General features: G+C 33.2%; 2 protein-coding genes across 3 annotated transcripts; one reads left to right on the top strand and one right to left on the bottom strand.

Moving 5' to 3' along the window:
- The first annotated feature begins 7,035 nt into the window (after nt 1–7,035).
- On the top strand, nt 7,036–8,731 carry LOC112276578 (uncharacterized). The gene is made up of 2 exons (XM_024507993.3): nt 7,036–7,447; nt 8,063–8,731. The coding sequence occupies exons 1-2, from the start codon at nt 7,342–7,344 to the stop codon at nt 8,605–8,607; spliced, it is 651 nt and encodes a 216-aa protein (XP_024363761.1). The 5' UTR covers nt 7,036–7,341; the 3' UTR covers nt 8,608–8,731.
- Nucleotides 8,732–12,188: 3,457 nt separating this feature from the next.
- LOC112276549 (uncharacterized) lies at nt 12,189–17,070 on the bottom strand. Of its 2 annotated transcripts, XM_024507957.3 has the most exons (9): nt 16,012–17,069; nt 15,302–15,548; nt 14,976–15,005; nt 14,629–14,689; nt 14,273–14,405; nt 13,728–13,815; nt 13,454–13,522; nt 12,920–13,236; nt 12,189–12,730 (listed from the first exon to the last, which is right to left on the bottom strand). In XM_024507957.3, the coding sequence occupies exons 2-9, from the start codon at nt 15,503–15,505 to the stop codon at nt 12,607–12,609; spliced, it is 1,026 nt and encodes a 341-aa protein (XP_024363725.1). In that variant the 5' UTR covers nt 15,506–15,548; nt 16,012–17,069; the 3' UTR covers nt 12,189–12,606. The 2 variants fall into 2 exon arrangements, with proteins under 2 accessions (XP_024363725.1, XP_024363724.1); XM_024507956.3 differs by having other exon boundaries at nt 15,302–17,070.
- Between the last annotated feature and the right edge of the window lie 1,316 nt (nt 17,071–18,386).

The raw sequence follows: 18,386 nt of genomic DNA, 5'->3' as shown, positions 1-18,386 counted from the left end.
CTCTTTTTTGTTAGTTCGGGCTTGCACTTGCCATGTTTGCGAGTTTGAGACTGCTCTTGATCTTTTGGAGCATTGCACTGTTGGTCTTCCCTCGTGTTGTTGCTGCAGCTGCTGCAAAGTTTTGCTCATGGGCTTCCTCCGGCATGATTGTTGTCGTATGATTTTAGCTTTTGGGTATCGATGGAGTATTGTGTTGCAAAGGCAGACATTGGGTTTGACTTCTTTATGCTGAAGTTGCAAAAATAAATAAAAGAAGAAGACTGGTTTGTCATGACTATGTGTTATTTAGTTGGAGAAATTTATATTCACTAGTGCATTGTAATTTTACAATTTTATGTTTATTGATTGTATGACCTTGTGAATTTTATATTTGAGTTACGAAACTTACCAAAAGGACACTTTGGCTTCTAATGAAAACAAGCAATATTATTGGAAGAAAGAAGTTGGTGTTGCAAAGATTCAACTAATAATTCTTTTGGAATAAGAGCCATCAAAAATTTTAAAAGTAAGATAAGTTGTATCTTGCAGTACATAATAAGTTGGCAAGTTTCTTTAGTCTTATAAGAGTGATTTGAGGTGTACAATACAAGGAATCATAATTGGTTTAAATAAAAAGTTTGATCATCAAAATACCAAGAAAAATCTACAACATTGTTGTAACAATAAGATAAAAATGGTTTTATGTTCGTAATTATATTTATTTTATTTATTTGTTGCATTCAATGATTTTAAGCATTGTAGTAGCTTTTATAATAGTCAATTATGCAAAGAAAGCACAAGATGGCCTTAATATTAGAAAGTAAAATTACTTTTTCTTAAAAAATATTAGATTTTTTATGCACAACAAAAGGTAAAAAAGAAGTAGATTTATTAGAAGTTGTAGGACTACATTAAAAAATCTACTTCATTTATTCTACAAAACTTATACCAAATACGATCTTTCTTTGAGATTTTTGAAAAGCTATTTAGATTCTCTAATTTAAATACAACTTATTATGGTGAATCTTAAAAATAACATGATTTGCTCAAAAATAGATTTTTTTAAAATTATATTATTATCTTATATTTTATTTATTTATTTATTTATTTTATCCATATCTTATGTAGCTATCTAAGCTTAAAAAAGTTGGTAGATTTAGTTTAAAAAAAAAACTAAAAAAAATATTAAAAAAAAAAAATATTATAATACAATCACCATACCAAATTACAACCAATTTATTTACTTTTAAAGGTTAGAATTAAATATCAACTCTAAAGCAATTTAAAATTTTAATGATTCTAACATCTTGAACATGATTATTTTTGTAAAATATTTGAAAAATAATATAATGGAAGAAAAAAATCTAATAACAAATATTTGTATAAGTTAAAAATTTCATTCTAATAATGACACTTTAATTAGTTTTAAGGTAATTTCAATGAAATTTTTGTTTGGACATAAATCTGAAAAAAATCCAAAAGACAATATACTTTTATATTAGTGAAGAAGGAAGAAAGTAAGAAGAAAAGATACATATTTAAGATAGAAAAGAATTGAAATGATTGTTGCTAAATAGAAAGAAATTAGAGAGTCTTGAATTAAGACTTCAATATAAAAAAGAAATTGATAAGATTGAAGATAACTTCATTCTTGCCTCTATATATACTAACTACCAAAAATGTCATATAGAAGCTTCCCAAAAATCACAAGACTTGTGGCCTAAATATCAAGTTCTAGGTTGTTCCTAAAACGACTTTTTAAAAGTAGAAAATGTATGGAATAAGTTTCAATAGGTATGTAGCATATCTATAGAAAGCTGAGATCTAATTCATATCTAGGAAACTCCCTAAAAATTTCTTAAAGAAGATATTATCAACCTAATATGTTCTACCTACCTCTACTTCTTTTATTTATTTATATTTATTTAAGTAAAATAAACATTAATTATACAAACTTATAAGTGTCATAAGCAAATATACTAACATACCTTAAATCTACACTATTGATTTATAATTATAATGTATAAATAATCACATTAAAAAAAGATTATTCACAAAATATATTACAAAAAAATAAAGTATAAATATAAATGGTGGTTTTAAAATTTTTATCTTAGTTGTTGAATATATTGACTATATAAAATCTATTATCAAGAACAAGAGCTCAAATACAATAAATAAACAAGTAGGATGTGTCTCAAAGAGAAATGAAATATATATAGAAAAATTATAATGGCTATTGCCAAAGACTAGAGAACTAAAGGCTTTTGAAACTAGACTAGAAGTAAGACAAGAAATGATAAGAATGAGCAAGGCTTCATTTTTGACTTCATATATACTATCTAACTAGGAGCTACACAACAACATTTTATAAGACATCCAACACATGTCTAACTTACAAAATACATGTCTAACTTGTAAAACAAGTTTTTTATATGTGTGCCACACGGCCAACTTGTACCATAAGAGACCAACTTTTTGGCTAATTATTTAACCTACCAATCACATATTAATACTAAGAAAGTCAAATCCATGTCTATGAAGCTTTTAAGAAGCTTTTTCATAAGATATTATTAAAATTATTTACTTTTACTTACTTCTATGTAAATTCTCTAATTTAGATAGTCAATATTATAAATATGTATGTTTGTAATACCTATTTTTCTTTGCAATATAATAAACTATACATTTTCTAAAAAATGGTGATATAATATAATATTTTAACTTAGATCAACTTTTAATAAAAATCTAGCATTGTATCAAAGTCAAGCAGATAATAAATATATTTTTGTTAATAAAAATTTTAAACATAATTATAAAAAGAATAGAAATATAATAAATATTTAGATATTATTAAAAATAATTTAAATAAATAAAATAATAAAATTTTATCTCTACAAATAAATAGAAGAGAAATTTGGATATAATAATCATTAAAATAGATATTTGAGGCAAAAAAATCATAATTTTTTTTTATAATTCTAATTCTAATAAAAATAAAATATAAATATTTAGACTAAACCACAAGGATATAAGAAATTATCACATGATAAAGATAAATAGCTTAAGGTAGAGGAAAGACACTACCATTGTAAATATAGTGAAAGATAAATAAAAACCAAAAACAATAATCCTTGTATAATTGGCAAGATAATAGAGATATATTATTCAATAGAAAAAAATATTAAAGATTAGTATATATTGATGAATGAAGCTTGATATTGACATATTCTATTACTCCAATTAGATAGTAGATTATTAGTCTATATTCTACCTTGATCTTTTGATGTACATATTTTTTTTTTTTACTTTTTTTTTTTATTTTTACTTTTTACATTAAATACTTCAAATACTAAATAATTTAAAATAAAAAAGTTTTTTTTTTTTGGTAGCCTATAATTATTACATTTTTGTAAAACATGAAAGGTCTTTAATTCAAAAGACAACTTAAGGGAGAAAAAAAAGTTTTTGTTATCTAACTTTTAAGTTCTATAAATAATTTATATTTTTTATAATAAAATATTTATAAATAGAATATTACATTAAAATTTTATAAATTAAATAGAAATCTAAATAATAAAAATGTAGATGTAATATATTATTATTTTAAGAAGTTTAATTTATTGATTTTTTTTTTATAAATAAATAGATTATTGTGGAAAAAGTTAAGTTTTGATATTTTAAAAGCTAATTTAGGTTATATAAAAAGAAATTAATGAAATTAGAAAATAAAAATTTCAACATTAAATTATATTTTTATATTTAAAAATTAAATAAATATAGCATTATTTGATCATCTATTTATAAAATATTTCATTTAATTTTACCAAGATCCTTCAAAACTTCCAATGCTTAAGATAAATTTTGATTCCTTTAAAAACTTCAAGATTTAAGTTTAAGTCTTAAAAGATTGGTCCAATTTATCACATGCAATATTTTATTTTATTTTATGTGTTTAAAAATAAATTTAAAAAATATTAATAAAAGAAGTAAAATATAAAAATAGACTTTAAAAAGTATAGTTTTTCTTTTGAAAAAATTAAAATATTAAATTCTTATAATAGACCTTTAAACAAGTCTAAAAAACTTTTGATATATATTTGAATTACAATTAAAAGAAATTATAGTAATTTTTCTAAAAATTTAAAAATATTGAATATTTTTGATTATTTTGAAATATTTTAAAAAATTTATATAAAATAATATGAGTTATATATATCTATATATATATTACATTTAAGAAAATAAGGTAAATATGCAATAAAATCTTAAAATGATTAGTGCATACTTCTATAAAATTACTTATAAATTAGTAACAACTTCTTTAGAGCCACAAAATCTTTTTCGATTGAAATTTAGACAATAACTAAAGAATAAAAAAATTACGCCAAATTAAATCTCTAATGATAGCAAAAATCTATATCATATCAAAATTATTTCCTTCATTTATTATTCTTGATAAACTGTACAAAAAAATTAAATTTTAAATAAAATAGTAATATAATAATTTATCCAATTCAAACGACTTTCTTCTCTCTTAGATGTATTTTAGATAACCTCTTATTTATCTAATAATTTTTTGTTTAAATCAAAAATCTAAGTTTTTATTCTTTATATTAATTTTATAAATTACATAAAATAGTATTTTAGAAAAAATTATTTTAATCTAAAAAATATATATATATTTTTATATATAATTAATAATGATGGCTAAAACTCTTTTCAAAAATCCATGGCCCCAATGTATGTTTTAAGTCACACTAATTCATCTAAATTGGTGGATTTATAAAATAAATAATAAATAAATACATAAATATATATATATATATATATATATATATATATATATCTTAGATAGGAAAATATTAAGATTTGAGAGTTAATTAAATCATCAAAGTATTTATGAAGATTTAAAAGTTTTGTAATTTATAAGAATCTTGATAAATAAAAGAATAATAGAAATAGAGTCTTTGTAACTCTTGAAGGCAATTATATTAGTAGATTTAATACTTTCTCTCAATTGTAATAATTTGTATTTGCATATTGAAACTAATATCTAAATTTATCTTCTTTGTAAAACCATCTTTAATCTAAAAGATGTAATATAGAGAAGAAAAAATGATATTGTAGTGAGGTTTGCTAAGTTATACAAAATCTTATCTTGTTATAAAGGTAAAGATTGCAAATAAGATAGCCTTAAAATCTTCCATGTTTTCATACAAGAATTATGATTTGATATTAAAAAAAATAGAATACATGGAGCTTTGGTTTAGATTTAATCTGATATTTGCCAAGTTTAAAATATAACTTATAGAAATATTTATATTTATCTTTGAGCTTAGCACTGGGGAAATAGAAGGATGATTCATATTGAAAATATTATATAATTATAAAGATATTTAATTTGAATTTAAGGCTTAAGAAAAAGTAAAGATAAAAATAAAAATATATGTTCTTAATCTGGAATTACAAGTTATAAATAAGTAAATACAAAAATACATACATTATTTTTGTTTTATAGATTATATGTGAAAAATTCTATGGAATATTATATTTATATATTTACAAAATTACTAAAGTCCTTACATATCAAAATTTATAATCTCAAAATTAAAATATATATACATATATGTATTTAAGAATGAATATTTTAAACTAATTTAATAACTTTTATTATATTTTTTTGCAATCACTATTTAAAGATTTTTTTTACAATTATAGTTTTTGGATTTTTTAAAATTTATGTATATAAAAGTAATTAGTTTAACTTAATATATAAAAAAATTCTTACTCACATATCTTATAAATCCTAAGATTTGAACCTATAGATTTGCTAAGCTTAGATTATAAGCTAATCAGGCTACTTTAAGTTCACGGTTATATTTTATTTTTTAAAAAATATATTTAAAAAAATTAATCTTCTCAAAACATATCCATGAAGTTTTATGTTAAGGAACTACCTAGTCATTTATAACAGATAAAATTGAAAATCCCTCTTCATTTATATCAAAGAAGAAGTTAAATTAGTGTTCTAAGTGGATGTTCTACTTTTCTAAGTCATTTTAGTTGTTTTTAAAACAATCTTAGCCATAAAAATATATAGAATCTTTTATCCTTATATTCATATTTTAAAATAGAAAAACTAAATCTTAAGATATTTTATCTTGAATTCTTTAAATCTTCTTTCTTTGTCACCTTGTGGCTAGCAATAAGCCTTTGAAATTAAAACTTTAAGAAATTGTTGGTAGTTAGGATTTCAGTCACTACTATTTCTACAACCACTTGCCATAATTTTTTCTAATCTAAGTTTGTTTGTTTTTCCTTCTTTTAATATAAGATCCAATTGTTAAGTAAACTTGAATACAAATAAAATTTAAAAATAAAAAGTAACACCCTACTTAAAGAAATTACAAACATGCATAAATTTTTAGATATCAAATATTATCTAACATCATAAGAGTATTTATTTATTTATTTATTTTTTTTATTTTTTATATTTGATCAATAGTTACATAACAAAAAACATGTCAAATGTTGGACAAAAAATGACCATACATTGAAAAATTACAATTTTTTCTTTATAGAGATCTAATAATACATAAATGAGATAGGAATTAAGTGGATCTAGTATAAGAAATGTTTTAAAAGAATCTAACAAATTTAGCTTGGGACCAAATAAAAAATCAATTTTGGTGCAACTTCAAGAATGTCTTTAAAATTAAAAAAAATTGTCTTCAAAAACTCAGTATCATACTCTCATTACACTTCAAGCCATATTCAAACGATTTATTAAAAGTAATAAAATTGGGCAACAAATTGCAACTTTCAAAACATGACTTGGACACTTAAAAAGTAAAGCCCTATAAAACCAACCTTAGTATATCAACGACAGGATTGAATTTTGCCCTTCGCCCTGGTATTCAAATGACCTTGACTCGAAATATAAAAAGCAGCCTGTAGTGGAGGATTCACACTCCTCGACGGTAACCCTAAAATTAGATTGATGTCTTCAAATCCAGATGAGCTAAATATGGCCAAGCAGGAGGTGCCGGCTCATATTGTTCCGACGATGCTTGGGAGCCCCGTCTCATCGCTTGACTGTGAGCTGGACAGGGGCCTATATGAGAGAGAGAGGAGGGGGATGGATCAGAATAGCAAGGGCGAATGCGTCCGGGGAGTGAGTCGCGCTCCTTCGGGAGTGGAGACTCATTCCGCCGTCCCCCGCAGTGGGGGAAGCCTAGGTGCAGCCGAAAGAACGGCGACTCGGTTCATGTCCTCTCCAAGCTAAGTGCAGTGTTGCCGGAGCAGTAGCAGCATCAGAATCATTCCGTGTTTTCATTCCATGCATCCGTCTTGTTCCTGATGTCCTGGCATCGCAGCTGCTCCTCAAAGTCCCCTATATCATTCCATCTTCGTGGTCTCTGTCATCCTCAATTGCTCTTCTCCATTCTTGCTTCTGATCCTTCAGGTCCGTGCCACGAGACAGTCGTTGATGTAGTTTGGAATTGCTGATACCGTCTTTGTCCAGGTAAAGTTACTGTTCTTGAATTTTTTGGTAGCATTCTGGTCGCTACTTGTGGCTTAGTTCCTGTTGTTGCTGTTGTTGTTATAGTAGCTACATATATCGCTTCTCTGGTCTCCCTGTAGGAGTTCGAAGTTTATGATCCTGCATTTTCGAGGACAGTAATCTTTTAGTTTTCTCGTTCAATACATTTTTGTGGTCAAGTGTAGTTGTCTGAGTTGGATGTTTCGGGCTTGTACGTCGAGGAGATCTGTAATTTTGAATGTCGCAGTTGCAGCAAGTGTCGTTGTGGACGTTTTCGTTGTGCGTTTTCCGTTGTTTGTGAATTCTTGTAATGATGCGGCATTGTCTGTGTTCCACAACACTCTCATTTTGCATTGTGTGCCCGGGCTAGAGTGGTATCACGATGTGTGTCTCGCACATTGCTTGTCCCTGACCAGTTAGTGATGTCGTTTTGCGACGTACATCAGGCCAGAGAAGATGCTGCTTTATGTTCTTCACGTCCTGCATTGGAGATGTAGTGTGTTGATTCTAATGAATCAGAATTTGTTCATTCTGCAGTATTTCACAAAGTTTCTCAGAATCAAGGAAGGTTCGCACGTCCGTTTTTTAGGGGTATAGTCTTGATTTTTTCAAGAACGATCCTCATGGCTCCATGCTTGTGTTCACCTACGAATCATCAGGGCTCTTTTCGATGCCGACTTCATCGGGGAGCCAGACAAAGCGCAGCGATCGATTCTAGTAGCTGGACCGCAAGAAGTCGATCATCGGCAACTGTTCCTTGTCTTTGTGCACCGACCAGTCACGTTGGCTCTTTTCGTTGCCGGTTTCATCGCAACAAGGAGACAAGCTGGGGAGGACGTCCGCTTCGACATTCGCCGAAATCTAAAATTCTAGCAAGCTCCGAGAGCTTTGCAGCCAAATTGAAATCTGGAGACACCGCTGGTCTTAAAATGAACGTAAGAATGAACCGACCATTTTCGGAGGCCAAGCTTCGCAACGAGCAGACCAAGGTTCAACCCCAGATAACAGCGGCAGCTGAAGATCTTGGAATCATGTCTGTGAAAATGTGTGTTCTTAAGGTTGTACAAGATCACTTATTGTAGATAATTTTAATCATTTCCCCCCCCTGTTTGCGTGGAATGATTTTTATGGAGTACTATCACGTGTATGTTGTAACTGTAAGTTTAAAAAAGGTCAAGCAATTTTCTGCTCCAGATCTTCAATCGATGACGATTAAAGCTGTGAACAAGTTTAATGATGAAAACTCCGCTGTCAGTGATGATGCCTCAGTCAAATTCACATCTCAATACTTATCAATTTTAGTTCCCACTATCTCAGATAAGTGTATGGGAACAGAATATTCTTTATGAAGTACTTCAAGGTTAACGGTGCTATAAAATTAGCGGCGTAAATTCTAGGCATCTACCCATTTAGTAAATCAATAACTGTAGAACTTGTCGTTGACACTTCCAAGTAGGTTCCATTCTACCTGATGAAACGGCGATCTTTGTCGTTTATTTACTATAAATATACAAGGACAAAACATTTTGATGCAATAATAGTTACCTTGCAAATACGATCGGAGCTGAAGAATACCTTTATTGACCTGTACAAAGGTGGAAAACTTGCCGTCTATCAGATATTGATACATGTTTTTTTTGAAAGTTGACTATTCAAATCCCACAAATCACACAAATCTTACAAGTCGAAGAAGTGAAGTCCCCTGTTCCTTATCTCCAAATGCGACATATACTAAAAAACTAATACACTGTCCTTAATATTATAAAATAAACAAAGATTTTCAAAGATAACATGGAATAATAATCATGAGTGTTGAGGAACAATATTGGTTCATTTGTTGACAGAAGAATGTGAGCATTTTTGACGCTGGATACTGGTTTTGAAAATGGCACTAAAGGAGATGCCGGTGATACTGTGATTATTCCATAATGATCCAGAGGCAGACGCCGACGCAGACGTTGATGAGCTTGACGTGCCTTGGAAGTCACATGGAAAGCCGAAACTCCGCAGGACAAGATGTGTTTGCTAACACAGGACGAGATGCCACATAAGCACTAGAGGTGTCCAAAAAGTTGCTCTGCGAAATTCATAGCCTAGTGACGTGGATGTTGCTGTCTAAAGCGTTGCTTCATACTGCTATTGTTTTCGCCGACGATGTCAGTTTTCCCTGATGAATTCCCTTGTCCCGCCTTTTCAGAACCGGGCTTATGGTTTGTTAAATGTGCTAGCGCTATTTTGTATTCGAAATTCCTGGCAATGGTTCAATTAAATGTAGGATGGGATGCGGTTTCATGAATATTTTTGGAATTTATTATCAATGTGTTGGAATTTGGAATGGTACCGCTGCGGCCTTCAAGCGAGCTCCACAAGGGAAGTCTTTGCTATTCTTATTAAAGACTCTCAGGAAGGAGTGCAGAACTTCAAGTGGACTTGTACAGGAAAGTTGGCAATATGGATGCTTCGATTATACAACTGACACTGTTGTCAGCAGAAGTGAGTTGATCAGTGTATTTTAACCACAAATGCCAACTGTTGACGTGAACATTGTTCTTCTTTTCGGTAAAAATTTCGCGAGGGTTTTACTTCAGTTGTCATAAGCTTCCATGCTGGAAGTATCAGATATGTGGAGCCGTATTATACGGAGGCACATGATATATCAATTAGCGAATATTACTTGACATGCTTTTTGGATTTCAGGAGATGTTTGACTTTGATGAAGAACCATGCTGTAATAATGGCATGATAGGTGAGGTACTCGGAGTGTTACGTATTCCATGTTTTGAAGGCCACGATGACTGAGCTAGAAGAGAGCTTTCGAATGTGTAATGTGGAATAGAAGTGAATTATTTGATGAAGAAAGAACAAATTTGTCTAAACTTGTAAAGACGTTTTCCTGACGCTGATTATGGCATCCATCATGTGAATTTTTTTCTCTAATTGATGTATAAGAGCAGGGTCCTGGAACAGCCGGCATGGTAAATAAGGTTTTGTCTGTAGGTTTATACTACATCTTGATATACGACTTTCATTCCTAGAAAGCAATTATGTTATCATGGGTATTGAATGCGTCGCGTTTCTTTACAGCTTGTGTCTGATCAGGAAACAGCAATTTTTTATCCTTTCAGATGAGAAAATTATATTGTATATTCTTTAGCATGTAGGTTTCCTTTTACCATTGATTGTTCATGGTGCTGTTAGGATGGAATGTTGGGTAGGATTTATGTTACATTATATCATTCTATTTTTTTTTTGGAAGATCTATCCTTGATAACTAAGTTCCATTCCCTTTTCCAGCTTGGAAGATCTTAGCGTCACAATTGCTGGCTTGAAGGTGTGAGTCCTGATTCAATTCTTATAAAACATTGGGGATGCACAGACAATTTTCGTGGTGATACACATGGATTTGAGGTCTTTTCATTTCATGCACCTCAATGTTTCTTCTTGCTGTCGATCATGGTTCCCACTTCGTCTGTTCCGAATATAATTTCGTTGGCCTTAATTGAGTCGTCTCCCCTTAGCAAGCCCGACATGATGACTAATACAGAGTCCCTATTTTTCCAGATCCTGGAGAGGTCGTCCAAACAATACAAACTCTTCTGACCTTAGAGACTCAATTGAAAGAGAAGGACAGTTTACAATCCTGAGTGCGTACAATCTGCAGTACAATTTATCTGGTTCCAACTAATTGTTTCTCGGTTAAGCGACATTTTTCCTCGAAAAGTTTATTGTATTTTGCGATAGTGTATATTAGGCAACTGCTATATTTTTTCAATCACGATTAGTTGCAAATATATTTACATGCCTCTTTGGGTGGCTCATGACTACAACAAGGAGGGAAGGCGTGATGGTTGTGAAACTTGGCAACGAAGAGCAGGAAGTTTTGGATTTGAAGGTGGGCCTTTGAAAGTTTTCAGCCTCCATCAATTGGATTTTGCGCTTGCTTTGTGTGTAATTTTATTACACTCAGATCTTGAATTGCTATTATACTCGGCCGTATAATGTGTGAGGCCAGTTTATGACATGTGCAGAACACGGTCCATGACTTGAGGTATGTTGGTGAATTTAACTACGTAACAGGGCTTGACTTTTATGTTGGGGCAGGTTCACGAGTGAGGGACCCGGGTAGCAGTCCAAAAATCTCTTATTGCAGAACTTAGACGTTGTTATAAAGGTTCAATGCAGATAATCCCTTTGCGTGTGATTTTAATGCTGATGTAAGGTTGGGGTAGGTAATCTAAGCATTCTTCATTGCAAGTGTCGTGAACAATGAATCTGATGGCCACCCTTCCCTGGACTTGTTCTGTAAATTTTTACCTTTAAGCAGAAGCAATCGGTAACATACATCCTCAACATATGAGAATGTTACGATCCCTTTTGGTCAGTCTTGGCTCAAGCCGTGGTAGTTTGTATATCTGGTGTTAGTATACATCTCGTTTCAGCTATTTTTGTAGTACAAACCATTGGTAAATGAATTCGGAGGGTTCAATTAATCAGAACGAGACAGGGAGCACAAACATTATAAGGCCGGCAGTATTATCAACATTAAATGGACAAATTCAAGTTCTACAGAAATTCGGCCTTGGTTGGAGGGTTAGGAGTAGCTTGTATGATGGCAGCAATTCTGATTTTGAATTTCTAAGCCTGAAGCAGAAAACCTGAAGAGTTTTTCCTCGAAGCAATTTGTTTCTGAAATTGAATTGCATTTTTGTCATCAGTGTCACATGTTTTGGAAGCTAAGGATTGGACTCTTCGTCTGTGGGATTTCCGAGCACTGTAATCCCACTCTGCTTTATTATTCTTTTCTACCTATCATCCCTTCATGAATTTAATACCCTCTGCGGAATGCGTGGTCAAGGCCATGGAGACGCACTTTCTTTGCATATGCCTGAGAGGGTCCCAAATGCATGCAGGGCTGTATCGAATTCCAAGTCCTACTTGATGTCTTATTAGGTTTGATACTCAGTCGTACACAAGAAACAAAATATCTAAGTACAGAGAAACATTATCCAGATCCAAAAGAATATTCAGCTACAACAGCAGCTGACATCAGGGTGCAAGGAATTAGCCCTTTTTAGCGTTATTCACATAGTGGAGAATCTTGGCAACATTTTAATCATTTGGATGTGGTCCATCAAGCAATAATTTCGATCCAACTGCAGGCGTACTTCATGGGGCGGGTCGCCCATCATGTAGATATTCAAGTTTCTGTATGTAACCAAGAAAAGACAAACCACATGAAGTTAAGATTGACCCATACCTTGTGTACAGAAAAATCGTGAACGGAAAACATCTTCTACTCCTGCCATTCCTGGATATGACGAATTTTTAGGGACTATCTGGGAAGATACCGGGAGATAAAATTAGCAAAAGTGAAAAGTTGCAGAAGGGACTTACGCATCTGGATTAGTTGCCAGCATCACGAATGGAAGATGCAAGAGTTTTGATGTGCATAGCCGTTGCTGGTTCACTAAATACTCACAATCTAAGTTGTTCAGCTCGGCATAGATGTCACGGTCCAGTATAATTTTGCTAAACTCCATTCCTGGCCTAACCGAGGCAACTTCGGTATTGGTGCTAGCCCTTTCTAATGAACGGGGCATGCGCAAGTGCGCAGGGAACTCGACTTCGGTGCAGCCCATGCTACCCGAAGCGCACTGATTCAAACGGCATTGACTCTGATTTTGTTCCATAAGTTTTTGGAGGATCGCTACCTGAAAGATGACAAACATGTTCAAGTTGTTAGCACAGAATTTTTCAGCTCGACTCTTTGCTCTAATACCTTGAAGTCGAATTAAGGCCCTCAGTACCTTGACCGCCAGGACTGACCTTGAGATTAACTTTTAGGTACCTGTATGAATAAATATACAGAAGGATACCAATCATAGAAAGACTTGTTCAAGGGCAGAAATCAGAAAGCTGAGGGCATACCTGCTTGCTTAAGGTGTCACAGACCCTCTTCTTCTGAAGTATCCTCTCAAAAGTTTCTCTCCTTTCCGTCTGTGTTAGAAAAAATAACTTCATTTCCATGTATGTAGCAGAAACAATTCGTCTAATAAAAATGGTATCATTATTCAAGAAATGATACAAAAAAAATGCAAGAATTATCAGTCTCTTTAACAACAGTTGTTCGTTAATTGGGGCAGACTCGATGTTTTCCTGGTGCTATAAAAAAGAAGCCCACAGATAGGTCAAGATACAAGACCTCGAGCAGAATCTTGCGACTCTTGCAAGGGCTTGGCGGACTGCTGTCACTTTCACCAAGAATGTTATAGGAAGAGGCACTCAACCATCTGCCAACACCCTTAAAAAAGTTAAAACGTTATTCAGCGGGGTCGATGCTAGAACTACGTCATAGAAGATCGGAATGACATCTACTTCAAAATATATTAAAAATTATAAGAGGAAAAAGAAGAGGAAGAGGAAGAAGAATGGTGCGCAGTACACATGAACCTTATATTACAAAGCCAAGGGGACAGCTAGAATTTAAAATAGCACTCTAGGACAATAACCAGGCAATATGAATCTTGAGCAAACATATACCTTCTATTGATACCATGAATTAGTTTTTTGCCATCTAGAACGAACAGCAGTGAAATTGATCTGAAACGCAGAATTTCTATCTGAAAACTAGGTGAGATCCATTGAAAGGAACTTTCACTTTCGCTCCGAATTTGCCAGACTGGCTTTACCACTGAGATTGTGTCAGTAAGTCTAGGTGGGGACCTTGATGGATCCATGACGACTTACTGGATTGTGGCTCCACCCCTAAGACTCCTCTTTCCTGTTCGCCGGGAGGGGAAACATTTTGGAGGCACGATGTGACCAGAGGCCGATGCTTTCTTCGATTTTGGAGATCTTTGCCCTGTTCGAACGATTACCCCTAATGCAAAACCAACCCCAGTGATACAATTTTAAGCATCGGTACCAAGAGCCTCATCAAAAGCACCGTTAACTGTTGACACAGAAAATTTGAAGTATGAAGAGACGTGATTTTCTCTCAACATCCTCCTCACCTGATTTTCCTGACAGCACATAATATAGCAGCGGAACCCCATTTACCCCTTCACAGAAGTCATGAAATCAGATTGGAGTATGAGATCTACCTGCTCCTTCACAGACATTCACCACATCATAAATCCTCCGTAAAGTTGTATTGTGCTTATCCTGCACCATCACCGACGAAGACGGATGAACCCTTCAGAATTGAGCTTGTCTTCAAAGTCAACTAGGATTCTAGAACACCAACCTCATCGGGCCCCTAACATTGGAAACATCTAGCATGCATTTTTTTCAGTGCATTGCATGCATTTACTTAACTTCAGCAGGTAATAGGACGTGCATAGTAAGTTCGAAACATTAACCTTACAAAATGTACTACAAAGAAGGGACGACCAAAAGACTCATGCCGGAACGACACAGTATCCAAGCAATTAAAGTGTGATCAGTATACCTCTGCTTGTGAATGAATTTCTGTGGCAACCTGAAACACAGCAACCCATGATGCACACCTCAAATTCAATCGTCAGATTCCGTTCACACACTCTTACAATCTGTTAACTCTGACAACATAAGCCGATTGGAGCTCTTGTGGGTTACCACATGCCTGCCGACTACGAGGTAAATGCACTTGTGGCCATTTTCAATGCGGGTCAATTAGTGCTAATTGCTTGGAATTCATCTACAAAATGGAGGGAACGGTTTCGGGTGCTTGGCGCGCACTAAAAAGTTAAGCAAAAGTAGGAAGCAACATGAGGCCATATTTCTAGCACTCTGTACCTGAAGCAAATTGCATGGACCGCCCTGAGCAGCCATTAGTTTCTCATGCAGAAGAGATGCTAGGTGTTTCAAGGGATTAGCTCTAATTCGCCCACAAATTGAGCCCGGGCTAACCACCACAGCAAGTGGTATCCTGGGTTCATGAGCGGATGCTTTCTCTCTCACATTTAGTTCCTCAGCGATTGTGTCATCATTCGTGGCCATAGTTGCAGTCAATTAATCTCAGCTTCTCAGTTGGTGCCTATGCCTGGAATAAACCCATTCCAGCCACTCCGGTTGTGAGTTCCCTAAGATATTTCGCATTCTAGGAAGACCATACCTCCCCGATTGAAGTTTCCTCTGCATTATGAGGCTGAAAAGGAAGGACCACGAAATCGATCTAACATCCACTAGTGGTCAGCAAATGGAATCGTCACAATGCTGAAGAACATTTAGTTCTACCAGCATGATGAACCCTCGTCAACTTCATCGGACATAGTCAACAATTCGTCTCAAAATGGTGGAATCAATTCGCACATAAACATATATTATACAAAAGCTCTGTCTCGTATAATGATATAGGAATGCACATAATCTCCTCTACTTCGGGCCGAGCACTTCTCATCATATCGCAACCTCTCGAGAATCGACCCAACCTGCAAGTCCTGTAGCCGAACTCCGGGCAGAAGCAAACAACATGAGAATCCACCGACGAAGTAACCAAAGCTTACCTACGCATACTCGACCATCGATGAGAATCGATGAGAAGAGTAATGGACCCGCGCTCTCGATATATATCCGCAACCGGCAACAAACGCTACGCCCTGCAACCTAAGTTTTGCTCATGAACAGAAACTGCGATAGGAGATGACCTCATGGCCGCCAAAATGAGGAGAAAACTGGGAATGCAATGCAACTGGGAAGGCAGGCAAGGAATTGTCATGGCAATGCGGAGAGTTGGAGAAAAAGCTTGGTAAAGAAAGAGGCACAGCCGGAGGGTACCCAATTGCTCACTAATCGTGCTACCTCAAACTAACTATTTACGATTACGGTGATAATCTCATTTGTTCGGTCAGTAATGCGCAAATTTCCTCAACCCCTCCCAGCACTGATCATGCCTCGGCGTCAATTTGCGATGAACACCATATATGCTTCTCTACCGCGGCCAAGATGGAGAGATCTACAATTACCCACCATTTTATATTTGATGAGAATCAAGATTTATACGTTTTTCTAAAATCCATAACGATCACCCTTCATTTATTGGACAGGAATAAATGACATCCAGCGGAGAGGCTTCTCTTATCGTAAAACTGGAAAGCTATTGCAGTAGACATAAAAATTAACCGTCACAAATTCAACGATTATAGGCACGTCAAGGATGTAATCTGCATAAAGACATATCACTGCAGTGGGGTGATGGAACTTGACACAACACTGCTCTTCGTACATCGGCTAATTTAGTAATTAAATGTCCACTAATTTGTTAAGAATCAATGACCTATAGTGATCTTATACCTATGCTCCGTCGCAACAAATGTGTGAACATTAGAAACAATTTTTGTCACGTTCGAGGTGGTTTATCGCTTCAATTCTGTTTGATCTTGCACTCTGGCTTAGCCATGATCCATCGACTTATACCCTCGTATACTGAAAACATGGCCCTGGAGGGCAGCTTTCCACATCAAGGATCTCTACTAATTCTGAGAAAGTCTAAGGAGCCGTCTCCACATTGCCAATGGTCTTTGGCCAGAACCCTACTTGTGAAGTTTATCTTACAGATACAGAGTAGTCGACAGTAGGAATTATCATTACTAGAGTTGAAAAACTGACAAAAATATCAATACAGAACTCACTTTAGAGAAGACCATCATTGATCTGTTTGACAAGCAAGGAGCCCAGGTCGTTCCTTCACGATTTCACTTCATCTTTACACCATGTGTGTGTGGATGAGAAGGAGCAGTCCAATATTTTGTGGGCAACTTATTATTGAGCAACCAAATATTACGCTACAGGTAAAATATTGGACCGACTCTAACCAAACCCAAAAAAATACATGAATTTGATAAAATAGACATGTATAAAACATAGGTGTAATTAAGAGAATTGTAAAACTTAGCATTTAGGCAACTTAGTATTGAGGTTTAGAATAGCCTCTCCACAAGACACTCCATAACAATAGGTTTAGCATTATAGCAAGGGGCACAAAATACCATCTTTGTCTTACACCAATTTTTTGTTTTTTTTTTTAATTTTCTTTAAGTTTCATTATTATATTCTGTTACATTAAAATTTTATTAAATCTTAGTTCAAGTGTAGTTTAGAATCTAGACAACAATAGTTGATAGTATTGAATCTTGATAGTAATAACACACACCTATCTTATTAGTATGAATTGCAAAATAAAATTTTATTCAAAGTATATTTGTAATAAGTATGGTATGCAATTATGTAATTTTAAATTACATTGCAATTGTTATCTAAGAAAGTTGTAACTACTTGTCTTATAGATTTTGTGTACTTCTCTTTATTATAATACAAGTCAAATGTTAAATTAAATGAGTATTTGTATGAGTTGAGAAATTATATTATTACTCATTTCGTATCTAAAAATAAATAAATTTAGTTGCATATTGATTGCAATTATCAAAGTCATTCAATATCCATGATGTAATCTCCTTCTTTCTCATTGAGTCTTTCATTGCAATTAATAACCCAAAAAGAAAGTAATTACCAATATCTCCTACAAAAATACATAACTAAGAGTTTGAAATAAAAGAAGTTTTAAACTCAAGGTAATGTTGTATCATAACACCACTATTAGGTGAAAGTAAGAGGGAAGTATTATATTATAGAAAATTTTATTTTAAAATAAATCAACAAAGTAAAATTTTATAGATTTGTAATTATAATTGAATTATAAGAGTATTGTAAAATTGAACTCGATAGAATGGTCAAATAAAATATTATTAAAATTCTAGTAAGTAGGATTATAGAAATTAGGTTTCTAAGATAAATGAAGATTTCTTAGATTTTAAGCAACATGGCGATTGATTTAGAACATTATAATTACTAAGTCCATAATTAACTAACTTCAAAAAAAAGA

This window comes from Physcomitrium patens, chromosome 24 (assembly GCF_059467195.1).
Source record: "Physcomitrium patens ecotype Gransden chromosome 24, ASM5946719v1, whole genome shotgun sequence".
Taxonomy (NCBI): domain Eukaryota; kingdom Viridiplantae; phylum Streptophyta; class Bryopsida; order Funariales; family Funariaceae; genus Physcomitrium; species Physcomitrium patens.
Note: the sequence above shows the minus strand (reverse complement) of the source record. Positions and strands in the feature narration are given on the sequence as shown.

Bases quoted from the DNA above. Each gene is read 5' to 3' on its own strand.
- LOC112276578 (XM_024507993.3), top strand. From the start codon at position 7,342: ATGTCCTGGCATCGCAGCTGCTCCTCAAAGTCCCCTATATCATTCCAT. The intron at 7,448-8,062 runs GTCCGTGCCACG...TTCATTCTGCAG, and splicing joins TCTTGCTTCTGATCCTTCAG to TATTTCACAAAGTTTCTCAG.
- LOC112276549 (XM_024507956.3), bottom strand. From the start codon at position 15,505: ATGGCCACGAATGATGACACAATCGCTGAGGAACTAAATGTGAGAGAG. The intron at 13,523-13,727 runs GTCTTGTATCTT...TTTCTAACACAG, and splicing joins GTCGCAAGATTCTGCTCGAG to ACGGAAAGGAGAGAAACTTT. The intron at 12,731-12,919 runs GTAAGTCCCTTC...GGTTACATACAG, and splicing joins CTGGCAACTAATCCAGATGC to AAACTTGAATATCTACATGA.